The 15,074-nt window shown below is 52.9% G+C and overlaps 1 protein-coding gene and 1 long non-coding RNA gene across 4 annotated transcripts in view; one reads left to right on the top strand and one right to left on the bottom strand.

Annotated features, from left to right (window-relative positions):
• The window catches only part of ZC3H18 (zinc finger CCCH-type containing 18), a 61,317-nt gene extending 48,700 nt beyond the window's left edge, over positions 1–12,617 (bottom strand). The window contains exons 1-3 of one of the 3 annotated variants that reach the window (XM_058708763.1): positions 12,468–12,610; positions 11,402–11,418; positions 4,114–4,676 (exon numbers count right to left, since the gene is read on the bottom strand). In XM_058708763.1, the coding sequence (XP_058564746.1) occupies positions 4,114–4,662 (549 nt within the window). In that variant the 5' untranslated portion in view covers positions 4,663–4,676; positions 11,402–11,418; positions 12,468–12,610. Of the gene's footprint in view, positions 1–4,113; positions 4,677–11,401; positions 11,419–12,467 lie in introns of those variants that run through there. The other 2 variants (XM_058708762.1, XM_058708764.1) reach the window with 2 other exon arrangements.
• Positions 12,618–12,770: 153 nt separating this feature from the next.
• LOC131500043 (uncharacterized) lies at positions 12,771–14,495 on the top strand. Its single transcript, XR_009256150.1, has 2 exons — positions 12,771–13,100; positions 13,424–14,495. It is a non-coding gene; the product is annotated as an uncharacterized LOC131500043 (long non-coding RNA).
• The last annotated feature ends 579 nt before the right edge of the window (positions 14,496–15,074 follow it).

Here is a 15,074-nt window from a genome sequence, read left to right as displayed (position 1 = left end):
CCAAAGTAACGGGGGTTTCACCTCTCTGCTCAGAAGGCAGTTAGGGGCTGCCCACAACAGGCCAGTTCTGGCGAGACACAGACAAGCCGGCCAGGCAGCTTCTGGACTCACGGGACGTGTATTTCCAGAGGCAGGGGAGGGGGAATGACCCCGTAAATTCAGACTGTGCAAATACAACGAAGTCCTCAGCCAGGGATAACGGTCGGGGGAGGAGGCAGAGCCCACGGAGAGGAAGCGACACTTAAGCTGCCAGTTACAGGGCGGGGCGCAGCCAGACACGGACAAGGGCAGGAACCCAGCAGAGGTGCTCGAAGAGGCCGCGTGTGCTCCTGTCACCATTCACTGGGCCTGCCCTCCGCTTGCGGAGGTCTGTCTCCAAGCGGGGCACGAGTCCTGCTCTGCCCCGTCATGTCCCTGCGGCGCGGTGACCCAGAGGCACCATCCGTGGTGTGGGAAGGAGACGGCTTCCGCGTGGCCGAACAAAGCCATCGCCCGGTCTCCTCAGCCGCGCTGTTTCCACCTAGGCTGGGACCCCTCGTGGGAGGGTGTGTGGAGGGCAAGCCAGCCAGCCGGCCAACCTCAGGATCTCCAGGGGCAAGAAAGCCAAATTGGGCTTTTATTCCACGTGCTTTTTCTAGGGCAACCAGCCAACCTCCAGACGACGGGCATTTTCCAGGGCTGCCTCGGTTCAACCCAAGGTCCCGCACCACCACATCTAAGTGCAGCCGGCAAGCCCACTGGTGCGATGACACCACGGCTGTCTGGGACCCGCAGGGAGACACTTGGCCCATATGATCATGGAAAGGTAGGAAAGGAGCTGAACCTCCCCCTAAGACTCGTTCAACAGTTGAGGCAGGAAGAACTCGCAACTGGCCCTCTCTGAGTGGAGAACGGGCCGCCAAGGACCCCTGGGCCACGCCTGGTAATCAGCCCCTCCCTCGTCATCTTCTCAGGACAGAACAAAGACGGGGCTTTTCGCTCTGCAACACTGACAACCACACCCACAGGCGCCTCGGCCAAGAACTTCATCTTCTGCCTAAAATTTCACCCAAATGGATTAACTCGGGTTTCAAGACCTCTCTTCCCTTGGACAGGCCTGTGGCAGAGGTACGTTTTCCAAAACCGGAAAGGAAGCATGGCTGGGAAACCCAAGGATGCCTGCATAATCATACCCTGACAATACCCTTTAAGTAAAGCAAAGGTTATTAGCAGAGCTGCAAGAAATGAGCTAAAATTCGGAGCTTGTCACCACATACATCGCGTCCCCACCAAGTTCTGTTCTTACGAGCCTTAGATAAGCAATGTTTAAAACCAGGCACGACCACGGCCTACCAGCACAGGTGAAGACGGAATGGGCACCTAAGGAGGTGTGGTGCTTACCGCGGACTACGGTTAGGTATTTAAGCAGCAACCTTTTCCCTTCTCCAACCCAGAACATTTCTGACAGATTCCACCCACCTTCCACTGTAATGACTCCCAGACAAGCAGCGTCGCCTCCCCTGGGGTACCTCCCCCCCCCGTTATTTCAATGTGCTCTGTGCCTCTCTCGACTCCTTTGAGTAAAAGCATTACTTGGTAGGACTTCAGGCTCTTTCTCCCCAAAACTCAACTTTTTAAAGATCATGATTACAAAAGACACAAGAACATGCTGTGGGAAAAAGACAGTCTCTTCAACAAATGGTGATGGGAAAACTGGACAGTGACATGCAAAGGGAAACAGGGCCACTTTCTTATACCACAGACCAAACAAACTCAAAACAGATGAAAGACCTAAATGCGAGACCTGAACCCATAGAAACCCTAGAAGACAGCACAGGCAGCAATTTCTGTGACATTGGCCATAGGACCATTTTTCTACATGTGTCTTCTAAGGGAAACAAAAGCAAAAATAAACTATTGGGACGACATCAAAATAAAAAGCTTCTGGGGGCGCCTGGGTGGCGCAGTCGGTTAAGCGTCCGACTTCAGCCAGGTCACGATCTCGCGGTCCGTGAGTTCGAGCCCCGCGTCAGGCTCTGGGCCGATGGCTCGGAGCCTGGAGCCTGTTTCCGATTCTGTGTCTCCCTCTCTCTCTGCCCCTCCCCCGTTCATGCTCTGTCTCTCTCTGTCCCAAAAATAAATAAAAAATGTTGAAAAAAAAAATTAAAAAAAATAAAAATAAAAATAAAAAGCTTCTGCACACCGAAGAGAACAATCAACAAAACTAAAAGGCACCCTACGCAATGGGAAAAGACATTTGCAAATGACGTATTGGATAAAGGGCTGGTATCCAAAATCTGTAAAGAACTTACAGGGATGTCTGTCCTAGTAGGAAGAGGGTGTGTGACTCTTGATCTCAGGGCCGTGAGCTCAAGCCCCACATGGGGTGTGCAGATTACTTAAATAAATAAAATTTATGGGGCGCCTGGGTGGCTCAGTCGGTTGAGCGCCCACCTCTTGGTTTTGGCTCAGGTCGTGATCTCACAGTCACAGAGATGGGCTCCGCACCAGGTATGGTGCCCGCATGGGATTCTCCCTTGCTGGCACGCGCACACACTCTCTCTCTCTCTCTCTCAAAACACAAATAAAACAAAACAACTTAAAAAACTCAACACCAAGAAAATAATCCATTGAAGAAATGGGCAGAAGACACGAACAGACACTTCTCCAAAGAAGACATCCAGGTGGCTCACAGACACATGAAAAGATGCTCAACATCACTCACGTCAAGGAAATACAAATCAAAACCACACTGAGATACCACCTCACACCTGTCAGGATGGCTAACATCAACAACACAAGAAACAACAGGTGTGGGCGAGGATGTGGATAAATGGGAACCCTCTTGCTCAGATGGTGGGAACGTAAACTGGTGCAGCCGCTCTGGAGAACGGCGTGGAGTTTCCTCAAACAGTTAAAACCAGGTCTAACTCCCCTACAGCCCAGTAATCCCACTATTAAGCACCTACCCTCAAAATACGAAAACACTCATTCAAAGGGGTACGTGCACCCCATGTTTATTGCGGCATATTTACGATAAACTGTGTAGGCAGCTCTAGTGCCCATCGACTGATGAATGGATAAAGGAGATGGGGTGTAATGCACGATGGAATACCATTCAGCCACCAAAGAGTGAAACCTTGCCATCTGCAACAATGTGGATGGAACTAGAGGGTATTATGCTAAGTGAGATAAGTCAGAGAAAGACAAACACCATATGATCTCGCTCGTATGTGCAATTTAAGAAACAAAACAAAAGAGCAAAGGGACGGGGGTGCTGATGGTTCCCGGGGGGAGGGGGGCTGGAGATGGGGGAAACGGGCGATGGGGATCAAGGAGGCGTGTGGCGTGCCGAGCACCGGGTGATGTAGGGAAATGCTGGATGACTGTACTGAACACTGAAACTAACACCACGCTGCATGTTCACCAACTGGAACATAAAGAAAAAACTTAAAGAGAGAGATAGATCACGATTAAAGTCCTTTCAGCAGGATTATGCATCATGAAAACCCAGCGTATCCGTGTCTGAGATGATATGTCACCAATACCTTCCCCATAACCTGAAAGTCAAATTATTTAAATAAATTGTAACCAAGTGTGATGGCTTGATCAAAAGCTGGCGTGTTCGGACGCACCTGTTATCCATTCCTAAGGGCCCCTTCAGGGACACTTCCAGCCGGGACCCTCAGAGGATGGGCTGGGGGGCAAAGATAAAAAGGCCTGAAAGAACAGACAAAACTGGAAGGAAGCTTCTGGAGCCCACCAGTCTCAAGAACCTAACAGGAACTGAAAATCCACAATGGTTTTAGTTGAATGTGAACTCAAATATTATTTAAAGATAGCAGAGAGAGAAACGACGTCTTGTCACACAAACCTAGAACTCAAGGAAACCATCGGGGCCGGGCGTCTGTCTGCCCTCCCACCAAAGCAGCAGACAGTGGCGGGGCGGGGGGTGGCGTCCACAGGACTTGTGTCAGCTGCCGGCCGGCAGGCCCAAGCTCTCTGGGCCTAGCCTGGTCCTCTTCGGGTCTGGCACTCCCGGGTTACCACGGTGACGGCTCCCAGAGTGGTCATGACTTCCCCGCACCCCGCCTCCTCCCTCCGCCCGCCAGCCCCACCAGCCCGGCCACTCACATCCAGCTCCCCGTCGTCCAGCTCCCCGTCATCGTCCTCCTTGCTCTTCTCCTTGGCGGTCTCCAGGGGCTCCTTGTCTTCCAGGCCGTGAGCACCCGCGGCCCCCTCCTCCCCAGGAGCCCCGTCCCCCTTCTCCTCGTCATCCTCAGCGCCAGCCTTCTCAGCCTCGTCTTCCTGCCCGGCAGGGGCCGGCTCCTCGGGGACCTCCTCGTCGTAGTCTAACTCATGCTCGTCCAGGTCCCTGGTGACCGACGAGGCCTCGTCCCTCAGGTCGCTCGCGCGCTCTTCCTCCCCGCGAGGGGGGCTCGCGGGGCCTCTGCTTGGGTCCTGGTCCTCCTCGTCAGAGTGACTCTCCTCCTCCTCCTCCTGGCTCAGTCCCGGGGCGGCGTGGTCTTCATCCTCCAGATCGGAACCCCTCCCCCCAGCTCCGCCAAAGTCCTGATCAGACCCGCTCTCCCTCAGAATGTCATCGTCCGAGAGCCTCTGCTGTTCCTCCTCTTCGTCCTCTGGAGAGCGAGGGTCCCGTTCAGGGCTCTCGGCCACATCCATCGGTACCCACAATTCTGCAAAAGAAAAAGAACGCAGGTGCACAGCACTTAGCAAAACAGAAAGCAAATCTGCCCTGGTTTTCCCGGGCCCACACTCGGTCCTGACCGGCAGGAGGGCCCGGGACCCGCACTTGGCCCGGCACTTGGCTCCTCCAGACCCCAGGCCCCCGATCACAGACCACTGCTGCTGGCTGCGCCGGCAGGGAGGCCGGGAGGCCAGCACCACCCACGGGGTCTCCACCAGGCTGCATGTACTAAGCTGGGGGGTGAGCGCCTCACATCTGTGGCGATCTGGCAGAGACGTGGTGTTCTTGTCACAAGTGCAACCCGGTAAACAAAGTAGTAAGACAGCCGTTGCAAGGGACAGCTTTTTCTTTTTTTTTTTTTTAATTTTTTTTTTTTAACATTTATTTATTTTTGAGACAGAGAGAGACAGAGCATGAACGGGGGAGGGGCAGAGAGAGGGAGACACAGAATCGGAAGCAGGCTCCAGGCTCTGAGCCATCAGCCCAGAGCCAGACGCGGGGCTCGAACTCACGGACCGTGAGATCGTGACCTGAGCTGAAGTCGGACGCTTAACCGACTGAGCCACCCAGGCGCCCCGGGACAGCTTTTTCAATTCTTAGAGTAAGAACTGAAATTCAAGAAAAGTTGCACGACTGAACGAGACAGCAGAACCGAAGGCACCCCTCAAGGGTCTGAAGCAGAAACCTTGGCCGGCCTTGGGAGTCCCCAGGTCATGGGCTAGCTCCTGTTCCCGAACGTGCTTCTGTAAGCACGGCCCTGACTGTCCCAAAGGATCACTCAGGACAAGCTTTAAAAATGCAGACCTGGGGGCGCCTGGGTGGCTGTCGGTTGAGCGTCCAGCTTCAGCTCAGGTCATGAGCTCACGGTCTGTGAGTTTGAGCCCCGCGTCGGGCTCTGTGCTGACAGCTCGGAACCTGGAGCCTGGAGCCTGCTTCGGATTCTGTGTTTCCCTCTCTCTCTCTCTGCCCCTCCCCTGCTCACGCTCCGTCTCTCTCACTCTCAAAAATGAATAAATATTAAAAAGGGGCGCCTGGGTGGCGCAGTCGGTTAAGCGTCCGACTTCAGCCAGGTCACGATCTCGCGGTCTGTGAGTTCGAGCCCCGCGTCGGGCTCTGGGCTGATGGCTCGGAGCCTGGAGCCTGTTTCCGATTCTGTGTCTCCCTCTCTCTCTGCCCCTCCCCCATTCATGCTATGTCTCTCTCTGTCCCAAAAATAAATAAAAACCATTGAAAAAAAAAATTAAAAAAAAAAAAAAAAATAAAATAAATATTAAAAAAAAAAAAAAATTTAAAAAAAAATGCAGACCCGGGGCCTACTCAGAGACCTGTATGTTGGAGCCACCACCAGACGCCCCGAAGGTGGCACCCACTCATGCACCCTGTGATTTCCTCACAGCAAAGTAGAGAATCACTGCCCTAACACAGGTATATCACGGAAAAGGACTCTTGCAGAAAATCTTACATGTTTGAGTAGTTTCACGTGTAAAAAGACTGTCATTTCAGAAGATCTCACTTTTATTTTTACCAATCTGGATTTAATAATCAAGTGTATATTTTTTGGTTTTCCAACCTTGATGCCCATAGACAGTATACTGTTCCATTTCTTCCTTAAAAAAATGTTTTTATTGTTTGTTTATTTTTGAGAGAGACAGAGCATGAGCAGGGGAGGGGCAGAGAGAGAGAGAGGGAGACACAGAATCCGAAGCAGGCTCCAGCTCCGAGCTCCAGAGCCCGACGCGGGGCTCGAACCCACAGACCGTGAGATCATGACTCGAGCCAAAGTCGGATGCTCAACCGACTGAGCCCTCAGGCGTCCCTGTTCCATTTTGGAGACTGCACACAGTGGGTCCGGAGTATATGTGCAGGAAACCAACACCACTCACCAGCGCAACCTGGAGTGAGTCACTGTTGCAACAGCAGGAATGGCGAAGGGCTCAACGTTCACCTGAGTCTTCAAAGTTATTATTTAAGATGATGTATGTCACAATCATGCTACTTGGTATTTGGTACCGGAAGCACACACATATGACTGCATACTTCAATAAATACAGAAAACTATTGGGGCGCCTGTGTGGCTCAGTCAGTTAAGTGTCTGACTTTGGCTCAGGTCGTGATCTCAGGGTTCACGGGTTTGAGCCCCTGCATCAGCCTGCTGGCTGTCAGCACAGAGCCTGCTTTGGATCCTCTGTCCCCCACTCTCTCGGCCCCTCCTCCGCTCGTGCTCTAGTGCGCTCTCTCTCAAAAATAAGATATATAAAATTATCTTATGCATTTATGTAACTAAAAATTAAACACGTATCTTTCAAATTTATACTTTTGAAAGGAGAACCTGTGTTTAAAGATGCATACCAAGAGCTGGTGCCCTAATTGACAGAAACACTGTTTTTGCAGTTAATGGAAATTATAATTGAGCACACGTTAGGACAAATCACCTAAAATTTGCCACTTTATAAATCAACCAAATGACCACTGGTAATAGAAATTTACAAACCTGATCATCCATTCATAGCCACAGTTTTGAGCATGATTCACTTTTCGGTCTTCCTAACTGTACTATCCAGAGGTAGGACTGGGGACTATTGGGGAGAATTTTTTATTTATTTATTTATTTTATTTATTTATTTTTTTTTTAAATTTTTTTTTCAACGTTTTTAATTTATTTTTGGGACAGAGAGAGACAGAGCATGAACGGGGGAGGGGCAGAGAGAGAGGGAGACACAGAATCGGAAACAGGCTCCAGGCTCCGAGCCATCAGCCCAGAGCCTGACGCGGGGCTCGAACTCACGGACTGCGAGATCGTGACCTGGCTGAAGTCGGACGCTTAACCGACTGCGCCACCCAGGCGCCCCGGGGAGAATTTTTTAAAAGTCAGTCCTCAAATGGTGGACCCTGCTGAATATCAAGTAGGCCCCCCTGCCCCAGACAGCATGCCGACTGCTCCCCGTGAGATAAGCGAGGTGCCTGAAAGCTAAGGACTTTCCACGCTCAGCGGTCAGACAGGGCCAGGTTGCAACAAGCACTCGGGGCCCCTTCCCCTTTCTTGGTGGACAGTAAGCTTTTCCTTTGTGCAGGAGTCCTATGCCCATCTCTGCACAGATCTTCTTACGCTATATACAAGACACCTCTCCACACGGGGCAGCTGCTAAATCTAGACCTGTGCCCTGTGGGCAGCCGGTCACACGGAGCTGGTTACTGAGCCTCAGACGCCCCTACCGGAAACCTGACAAATTCTGATTTTCACATTTTATAGTGCGATGGCAACCCCAGAAAACAAAATGACTTCCCACTTAAATCAATCGACTGTTATCTAAAATTAAATGTCCCCTCAAACTAGATTAAAAATCACACAACCGATAGGCTGCAGAAAATACCTTCCAAGCCCGCCACTGGCCTCGCAACATACTATCCTGTTCAGAGCCACGAACTCTCCTAACCTGGTAACAGCTCTTTTCTGGGGGTCATATGCAAACCCGTTTGTACTTTGGTCTCGCTGTCATGATTAGATCCAATCAGACTGCCTTTTATACTTTGGGAACTTGAAATCAAATCCTAGAGTAATAAATGGAAGAAACACAGTACCTAACTTCAAATACCCAAACTAATGCAAAAAGTGGGCAGTTTACCCGCTGGGGGGCTGCATCTCAATGGGACACCCAGTGCAACAGTGTGGCCTCTGTGTTAGACCTGGACCCCAGCTTCCTAGAGTCGGGACCTTGGGCACACCTCAGGCCACACCTCGGTATGTCTCTTCATCTGAAATATAGGGACAAGAGTATCTATTTTGCAAGATTGTAACAATTAGATGAGCTAAAGCCTGATCATGTGCCTGACAGAGGCTCCACACATTTGAATCTGAACTGAACTGGTGAGAAGTAAAGGTACTCCCCAACTTCTAAGAACCAGACTCCTATCACCCGTCAGACACACTTCCAGTCTCTGCGAGCACTTAGGAGTTAATTCATTCATGGTTTCATCCAACAAACAGCTATCTACCCGATTCAAGACTGGATCACTGAAACAACTCTGCAATGAAGCTGACAGCCACCACCGCCTGCTGAGAGATGACCCCCCCCCCTTCCCCCCGTGTCAGGCACCTGACCGATCCCTGTCAGCCTTCCAAATAAACCATGTTCCCTGTCACAGATAAGGAGACCTAGGCCGCATGGCCACTGAGTGGGTATCTAGGGACCGCAAGTCAGAACTGCACCCGGAGTGTGTGGTCAATTACAGAACCCCGTACTCTGCGTGAGCGCGTGCTACCCGCCGAGGAACCCACCCCTACGTTTTGCCACTGTTTCTATAGGAAATGGGACCTGAGTTCCAAACTGATTTTGTAAACTCTTTTTTGGGGGAACAGAACCTACACATAAACTGGGGACTGCTACTGAACCAGTAAGAGTCTGCCTGTTTTTATTTTCTCCCTTTTAAGGCTTTGTGGTGATCCATCTATAACTTCTTCGCCCTTCTACAAAACCACATTTTCACATATGTGGAGAAATTAACATACCACTTACGTAGTCCATTAGTTAAAAACCAGTTATGAACATATGAAGATCCAACTTGTGACACCAGTCATTTTAAGCTCGTCTGCAGTTTGAATCTTAGGCACATAAGCTAAACAGAAATCCAAGAAAAGAACCCCCAAAGGTGCACACCGTTATACTGGCCCCGTGAGCAATGCAGACTCAGATTACCATCTGGAGACACTGGAGCACTGTGGCAGGAAAGTCACTTTAAGAAGTCCTTATTGAGTGCACACCCCCCACGGTGTAAATTGTGGAAATCAATTCAACGTTCCAAGGACACAAAGCTAACTTCCTGACTCTCAAAGGCAGTTTTCAGAGCTGACCAGAAGGCAGCAGGGCTACCTAAGGCCCTGTGCACCCGCCACTATGGGTTCAGTCCAGTGCACCTGCCACTCTGGGCAAGTGCACCATCTTGGGAGTCAAAGGTTCTAAACTTTGCCAAGAATCCTCAGTTACAGGTGACTGTGCGAGAAGAGCGGAGTAAAAAGTCCGCCTCTTTGGGGGCAGCCCAGTGTTCTCTGGTAGTGGTGCTTAGCCTCTAGGAGAGCAGGGAGGGCTCGCGTCCCTAGAAAAACGAGAATATGTGCAACGTATCTTCCACTTTAGGGAGTTCAAGACCCCCTGGGGTCCATCTGCTGTCCCCAGATTAAGAGCTGTTGCCTTAAGTATACTGTACGTTACCGTATTCCAAATCCATACTTACCACGCCGTCCACAACTGTTGGTCTGCAAAGTCTGTCGGCGGGCCCCGCCCCCACCCTACACGGAGTACCTGAGGAGAAGGGTTCAGACTCACCTCTCTACTCCCCAAGCTCAGCAGACAGCTGGCACCGAGTGGCACGGCTCCACGTACTTTACTGTCTAAACGGGGTCACGGTTGAGACTGAAGCGGGGGGGGGGGGGGGGGCACTATGAACAATTACAACAGCCATTAGGAGGTGCTGTCCTAGGCACACTGGGACGTACGATCCCCCTTAGAAGGCCCCGATAATTTCCTGAGGAGTCGCCTCTCGTCTTTACCTGGGGAACCCCTTGGGATTTTACGGTATGAGGCTGCTCACAGGTGAACACGCTGCACAGAAAAACACGCCAAAGAACCTGCCTATTAGAAACAACCCGAGTCACACCCTGCTGCCCGGAAGAGAAGTGTCACCGGGGGTCAGAAGAAGGCTTGCCTTCCAGGCCCCGTGCCGGGCAGGCTCACCGTCTCTCGGGGCACCTATGTCCTGTTTGGAGACGAACTCGGCGTGGCAGCCATGTGAGTGCACACCCCGGGCCACATGCCAGGAAGAACACGCAGCCTACGGATGCAGACAGTGACACGGGCTCTTGTCACGTCTTCACCAACTCCTGGGCTCGGAGTTTTTACTCGGCTCTTCTCACACAATCACCCTGTAACCAAGGATTCTTGGCAAAGTTTAGAACCTTTGACTCCCAAGATGGTGCACTTGCCCAGAGAACCGAATGACAAGTGTCCATCCATCACCGTGTTTCCACTGCAGGCTGCTTTGGGCAGGTGACACTTGATAAATGCTTGTTGGCTAAATGACAACATCTTGTTACTTGATAAACTACCTGTTGCATACCAGAAACTGGAAACAAGCGCTCGTTTTTAGAAGACGATACCACAGCTCAGACGTGCAGTGAGTGGAGTCTCGTCACCCAGCAGCCACTCTGGAGGGCTGCACACTGATTCCAATAGCAACGCTAAAGTGCAGAACGTTTTGGGAACTTCTCTTTTTGAGCGACGTTTGGGACCTTTTCTTCTCACGCTCTAGTGGCCGCAGACGCTCGTCCTCTCAAGGTAGGTCACTCGAGAGATCTCAGGAAACCCAGGAGAGGAGCGACTAAGCCACGTAAGAGGACTTCTGGTTAAATGCAGGGTACGACTATCGAATGGGACTAATCTTCTCACCTGACGCAGGTACTTACGGCCAAAACAAGAGTTCTCAGGAGGCTGTGGCAAAGGAGCACCCGTGAAATACAAGCATAACCTTTCAGGAAGGTAACTTTTAATAGAGCAATCCCTATTTGAAGGTCTAAGTTCTGGTACATCCAGTTACAATCCTGATTTCAAAACGTCACAGGTTCACAACATCTAAAGGAAGGATGTCAAGACTGGTGACAGACACCACCCCCAACCGGACTAAGCCTGACCACCAAAAACTCCTCAGGAAAGAAGCACTCACCTTGAGATGATCTGTAGCTGTGAAAAAGTAAAAAAAACCTTCTTAAACACGAGCAAGGCCACAGCTTACCTGTTTGCTCTCTGAAAGGATTCCACCGAGCTTTCTTACAACATGTGAGCATTTCCCACCCCAAACCAGGGAGGAGTTCCAGCCTTTGGGACACAGAGCTGGCTGCGCTCCACACGCGTGCTCAGGCTGTAAAATTCTCGGGCCAAGACTCCCATCCACAGGCAACAGGGGAGGTGAGTCTCAAAGAAGAAATGATGAGACGCTGCTCTGCCCCCAGACAGTACTACAGAGGCCAAGCACTCCCTTCTTCCATTTTCCCCAAACGGATCAGAAGACTGCCCCACTCTTGCCAAAGACCTTGTTGAACAGCGCTCTCTTAAAATGATCGGCCACACTACTCGGCAAATTAGCTGTCACAAAGTATTCGACCAAACTTAACTTTCAGCAGATGCAAGGCTGGAAGTGAGTTTTTCCAAAGGACTCGGCATCCTCCGGGCTCCTAACTTAAGGAGTTAAGTTTGTTCCTAAGAGTGGCGCGCGCGTTGGGGCACAGCCAAAACATCCAACCTGTGCACCGTGAAGCTGAGGGAGCAAGTTCCGGGAGGCTCCAGAGAGCTCAAAGTTCCCGAAGAGCCCATCCCCGGTCTTGGCTGGCCTCCTCCGCTGGGCGAACCTGCGTGCCTCCCCCCCGCTACTCCTGCTGTGGGCGGCAAACATGTGCCACGCGAATGTCCCGGAAGAGAAATGACAGCTTCGGGAGTATCGACTCCACCGCTGGGCGCACAGGCGGCCGCGGGGAGTTCGGGGTCTGAGTGGGATCCAGGGCCCCGTGGGCCGGCTCGCAGCGGACTGAACGCGGGATCGTGTGTGTTTCAGGGACCCCTTCCCAGGGCCCGAGGGCCACGCTCGGCCGGGGACGCAGCCCGGAGCGCTCCCCGGAGGCGGCGGCGCCGGAGCTCCCGGGCCTCTGCTCCGCGCCGCCGCCACGCTCCCCGCCCGGCCGCCTCGGCCTCCTCCCCGCCGGCCCGGCCTCCCCGCCGCCGCCGCCGCCACTTACCTCAGCGCGAGGGCGGGGAGGGGGCCACGGCTCCGCTGGCGTCGGGGCGGCGCGGGGAAGACGTCCCTCGGCCCTTCCGCTCCTCACAGGCTCCGGCTTGAGGCGCGACGCGGGCGGAACAAACGGGCTCCACTACCCGCGGGGGCCGGCCATTGTGCGACGTCATCAGGCCGCGACGGTCGTCCTGCGGGCCGGCGGGCTTCCCTCCCTCGCCCCGCCCTCCGCCCGCTTCCTTCCGGCCTCCGCGCGGCCGCCTCCGCGCGGCCCCACCCCCGCGGCGCGCGCCTGCCTGAGCCTGCCACGGCGCAGGCGCCGCCCAAGCCCCCGCCCTGGGGCGTGTCTCCGAGTCCACGCGGGGCCGGCCGCCCGAACACGCCTGCGAGGGGCGGGGCGAGCTGGCCGCGTCGCGCGGTCACGTGACGCCCCGCGCCGCTGGTTCCCGCCCGGCGGCCTCGCCCTCTTCCCGCGGACCCGTGAGCTCCCGCCACGCGGATGTGCGCGCCCAACGCAAAGTTACTCGTGTTTCCCGCACTGAGCTGAAACGGCAGAGCCCCGACAGTTTTCGCGGCTTCCGTCGGATTGCATCGCTTATGTTCATTGAGTGTAAGCGACTCAACACAGAGTTGATCCTTTGTGAGTATTGAGTTTAAATGTCAAAGCTTACAAGTTGTAACCGTTTCCGGTTTCGTAAAAATAATCAGCTCAACGCAGAGATTAATCATTTCTCAGATACTGAGATTAAATATCAGAGTTTAACAGCTTCATTTCCGTGGGAATAAACAGCTCTCCCTGTTACTAGAATGATCAGTGTATCAGAAGGACGTCACGTGGCACCTGGAGCATTTTTGGCAGCTCACCAGCTGTGGGCACAGCCCCTCGGGGTGCGGCCACCCTGCGGAGGGCCAAACACAGCACTTTAAAAAAATTTTTTTTAATTTATTAATTTTTTTTGAAAGGGTGTGAACGGTGAAGGAGCAGAGGGAGAGGGAGACACAATCCAAAGCAGGATCCAGACCTTGAGCTGTCAGCACAGAGCCTGATGAAGGGCTAGAACCCACGAACCACAAGATCGTGACCTGAGCTGAAGTGGGAAGCGCAACTGACTGAACCTCCCAGGCGCCCCTGAGATTTTATTTTTAAGTGATCTCTACCCCCAAGGTGGGGTTCAAACTCAGGACCTCCAGACCAAGAGTCCCATGCTCCCCCCTCTGAAGGCACTTTCCATTTTAGAGAGGAAGGTCCTGGGCTTGGTTGAATGCCCGGCAGTCTTGGCCTTAGAAGTTTTAATCGTTTGCCAACAAGGGAACCAAGTTTCCTTTTGCGCTGGGTCCTGCAGACTATGTAGTGGGTTCTGGGTGTAATTAAGGGTTTGGGGATGTGCTAAGCAGAGCAGGCCTTCATTCAGCCATCTTCCGCCTCCAGAAAATTTGCAATAAATACTAACATCTCCTCCTTGGTGCAGTCTGCCACTGTTCAGCCGCAAATAAGTGTGGCACGCCGGGAAGTTGTGTGAACTCATAGATGTTTGCCCCATGTCATCTGAACCAATGAGCCAGGGAAGAAACCAGTTACCATATCACCCAGCAATGCCACTCCCAGGTTGCTGAACCAAGAGAAATGAAACCTGTGCACACAGGCATCTGTACACGCATGGCTGTTGGTAGCAACTTTATTCACAACAGCCACGAGGGGAAACTACGTGCGTGTTCATCAAGTGATGATAGGTAGATACGGTCTATCCGTCCGGTAGAATATTACTGAGCCACATAAAGGAATGCAGCCTTTTGAAGAAGAGAGAGCCAAGAGTTCTCTGTCTCCTCCTCCAGCCGCCACGGGAGGGCACAAGGAGGTGCCATCTGCAACCCTGGAAGAGGGCTTTCACTAGAACCTGACCACACCAGCTCCCTGTTCTTGGGCCGCCAGCCTCCAGAACTCTGTCCGCGATTCTACCTCCTCAATGAATCTCCAACCACCCTCCCTTTTCTCCAACCACCGTCACCACCTGCCAGGATTAAAGCTGCAGCTCCAGACCTGGTTCCCTTGTTGTCACTGTGCCCTGCCCCCATCCTCTCCCGGACACCAAGAGTCACCTGCCTGTAATGTCACTGCTCCAGCCTGAGGCCCCTCCAGCGGCTCCCCCTGTCCCCAGATCAGACCTGAACCCTTGGGCGTGCTGTCCCCGCTCCGTGACCTGCCCAGCCTGTCCCACCAGCACGTGTTCCTTCTTTGCCCTCAATTTGCGGCACACTTCCTGTGCCACCAGGTGTTTCCACGTGTCATTCTTCTGCCTGGGACGCTGCTCCTACATCTCCCCGCCTAACGTTGATCGTTCTTCAGGCCTCGTTGATGATGGACCTTCTCCCAGAACCTTGACTGTCTACGCAGCACAGCTATGAGCTCCTGGTCAGGCACAAGTCTCTAATCACAGTGTTTGCAGCATCTGGGGTGGGGGTGTGTGTTGGGGGAGCAGCATCTAGAAAGACAGAAAATGGCTGAGGTGGGATCAGAACCCGGGTGTCTCTGAACGTAAACACCACGGCACCTCTGTGCTTTGAGCCAGAGGCCCTGGGTGTCAGCATATGAACAGTGTCCCTGTGAGCCTCAGTT

The sequence above is a fragment of the Neofelis nebulosa genome, chromosome 17, assembly GCF_028018385.1.
Source record: "Neofelis nebulosa isolate mNeoNeb1 chromosome 17, mNeoNeb1.pri, whole genome shotgun sequence".
Classification (NCBI taxonomy): Eukaryota; Metazoa; Chordata; class Mammalia; order Carnivora; family Felidae; genus Neofelis; species Neofelis nebulosa.
Note: the sequence above shows the minus strand (reverse complement) of the source record. Positions and strands in the feature narration are given on the sequence as shown.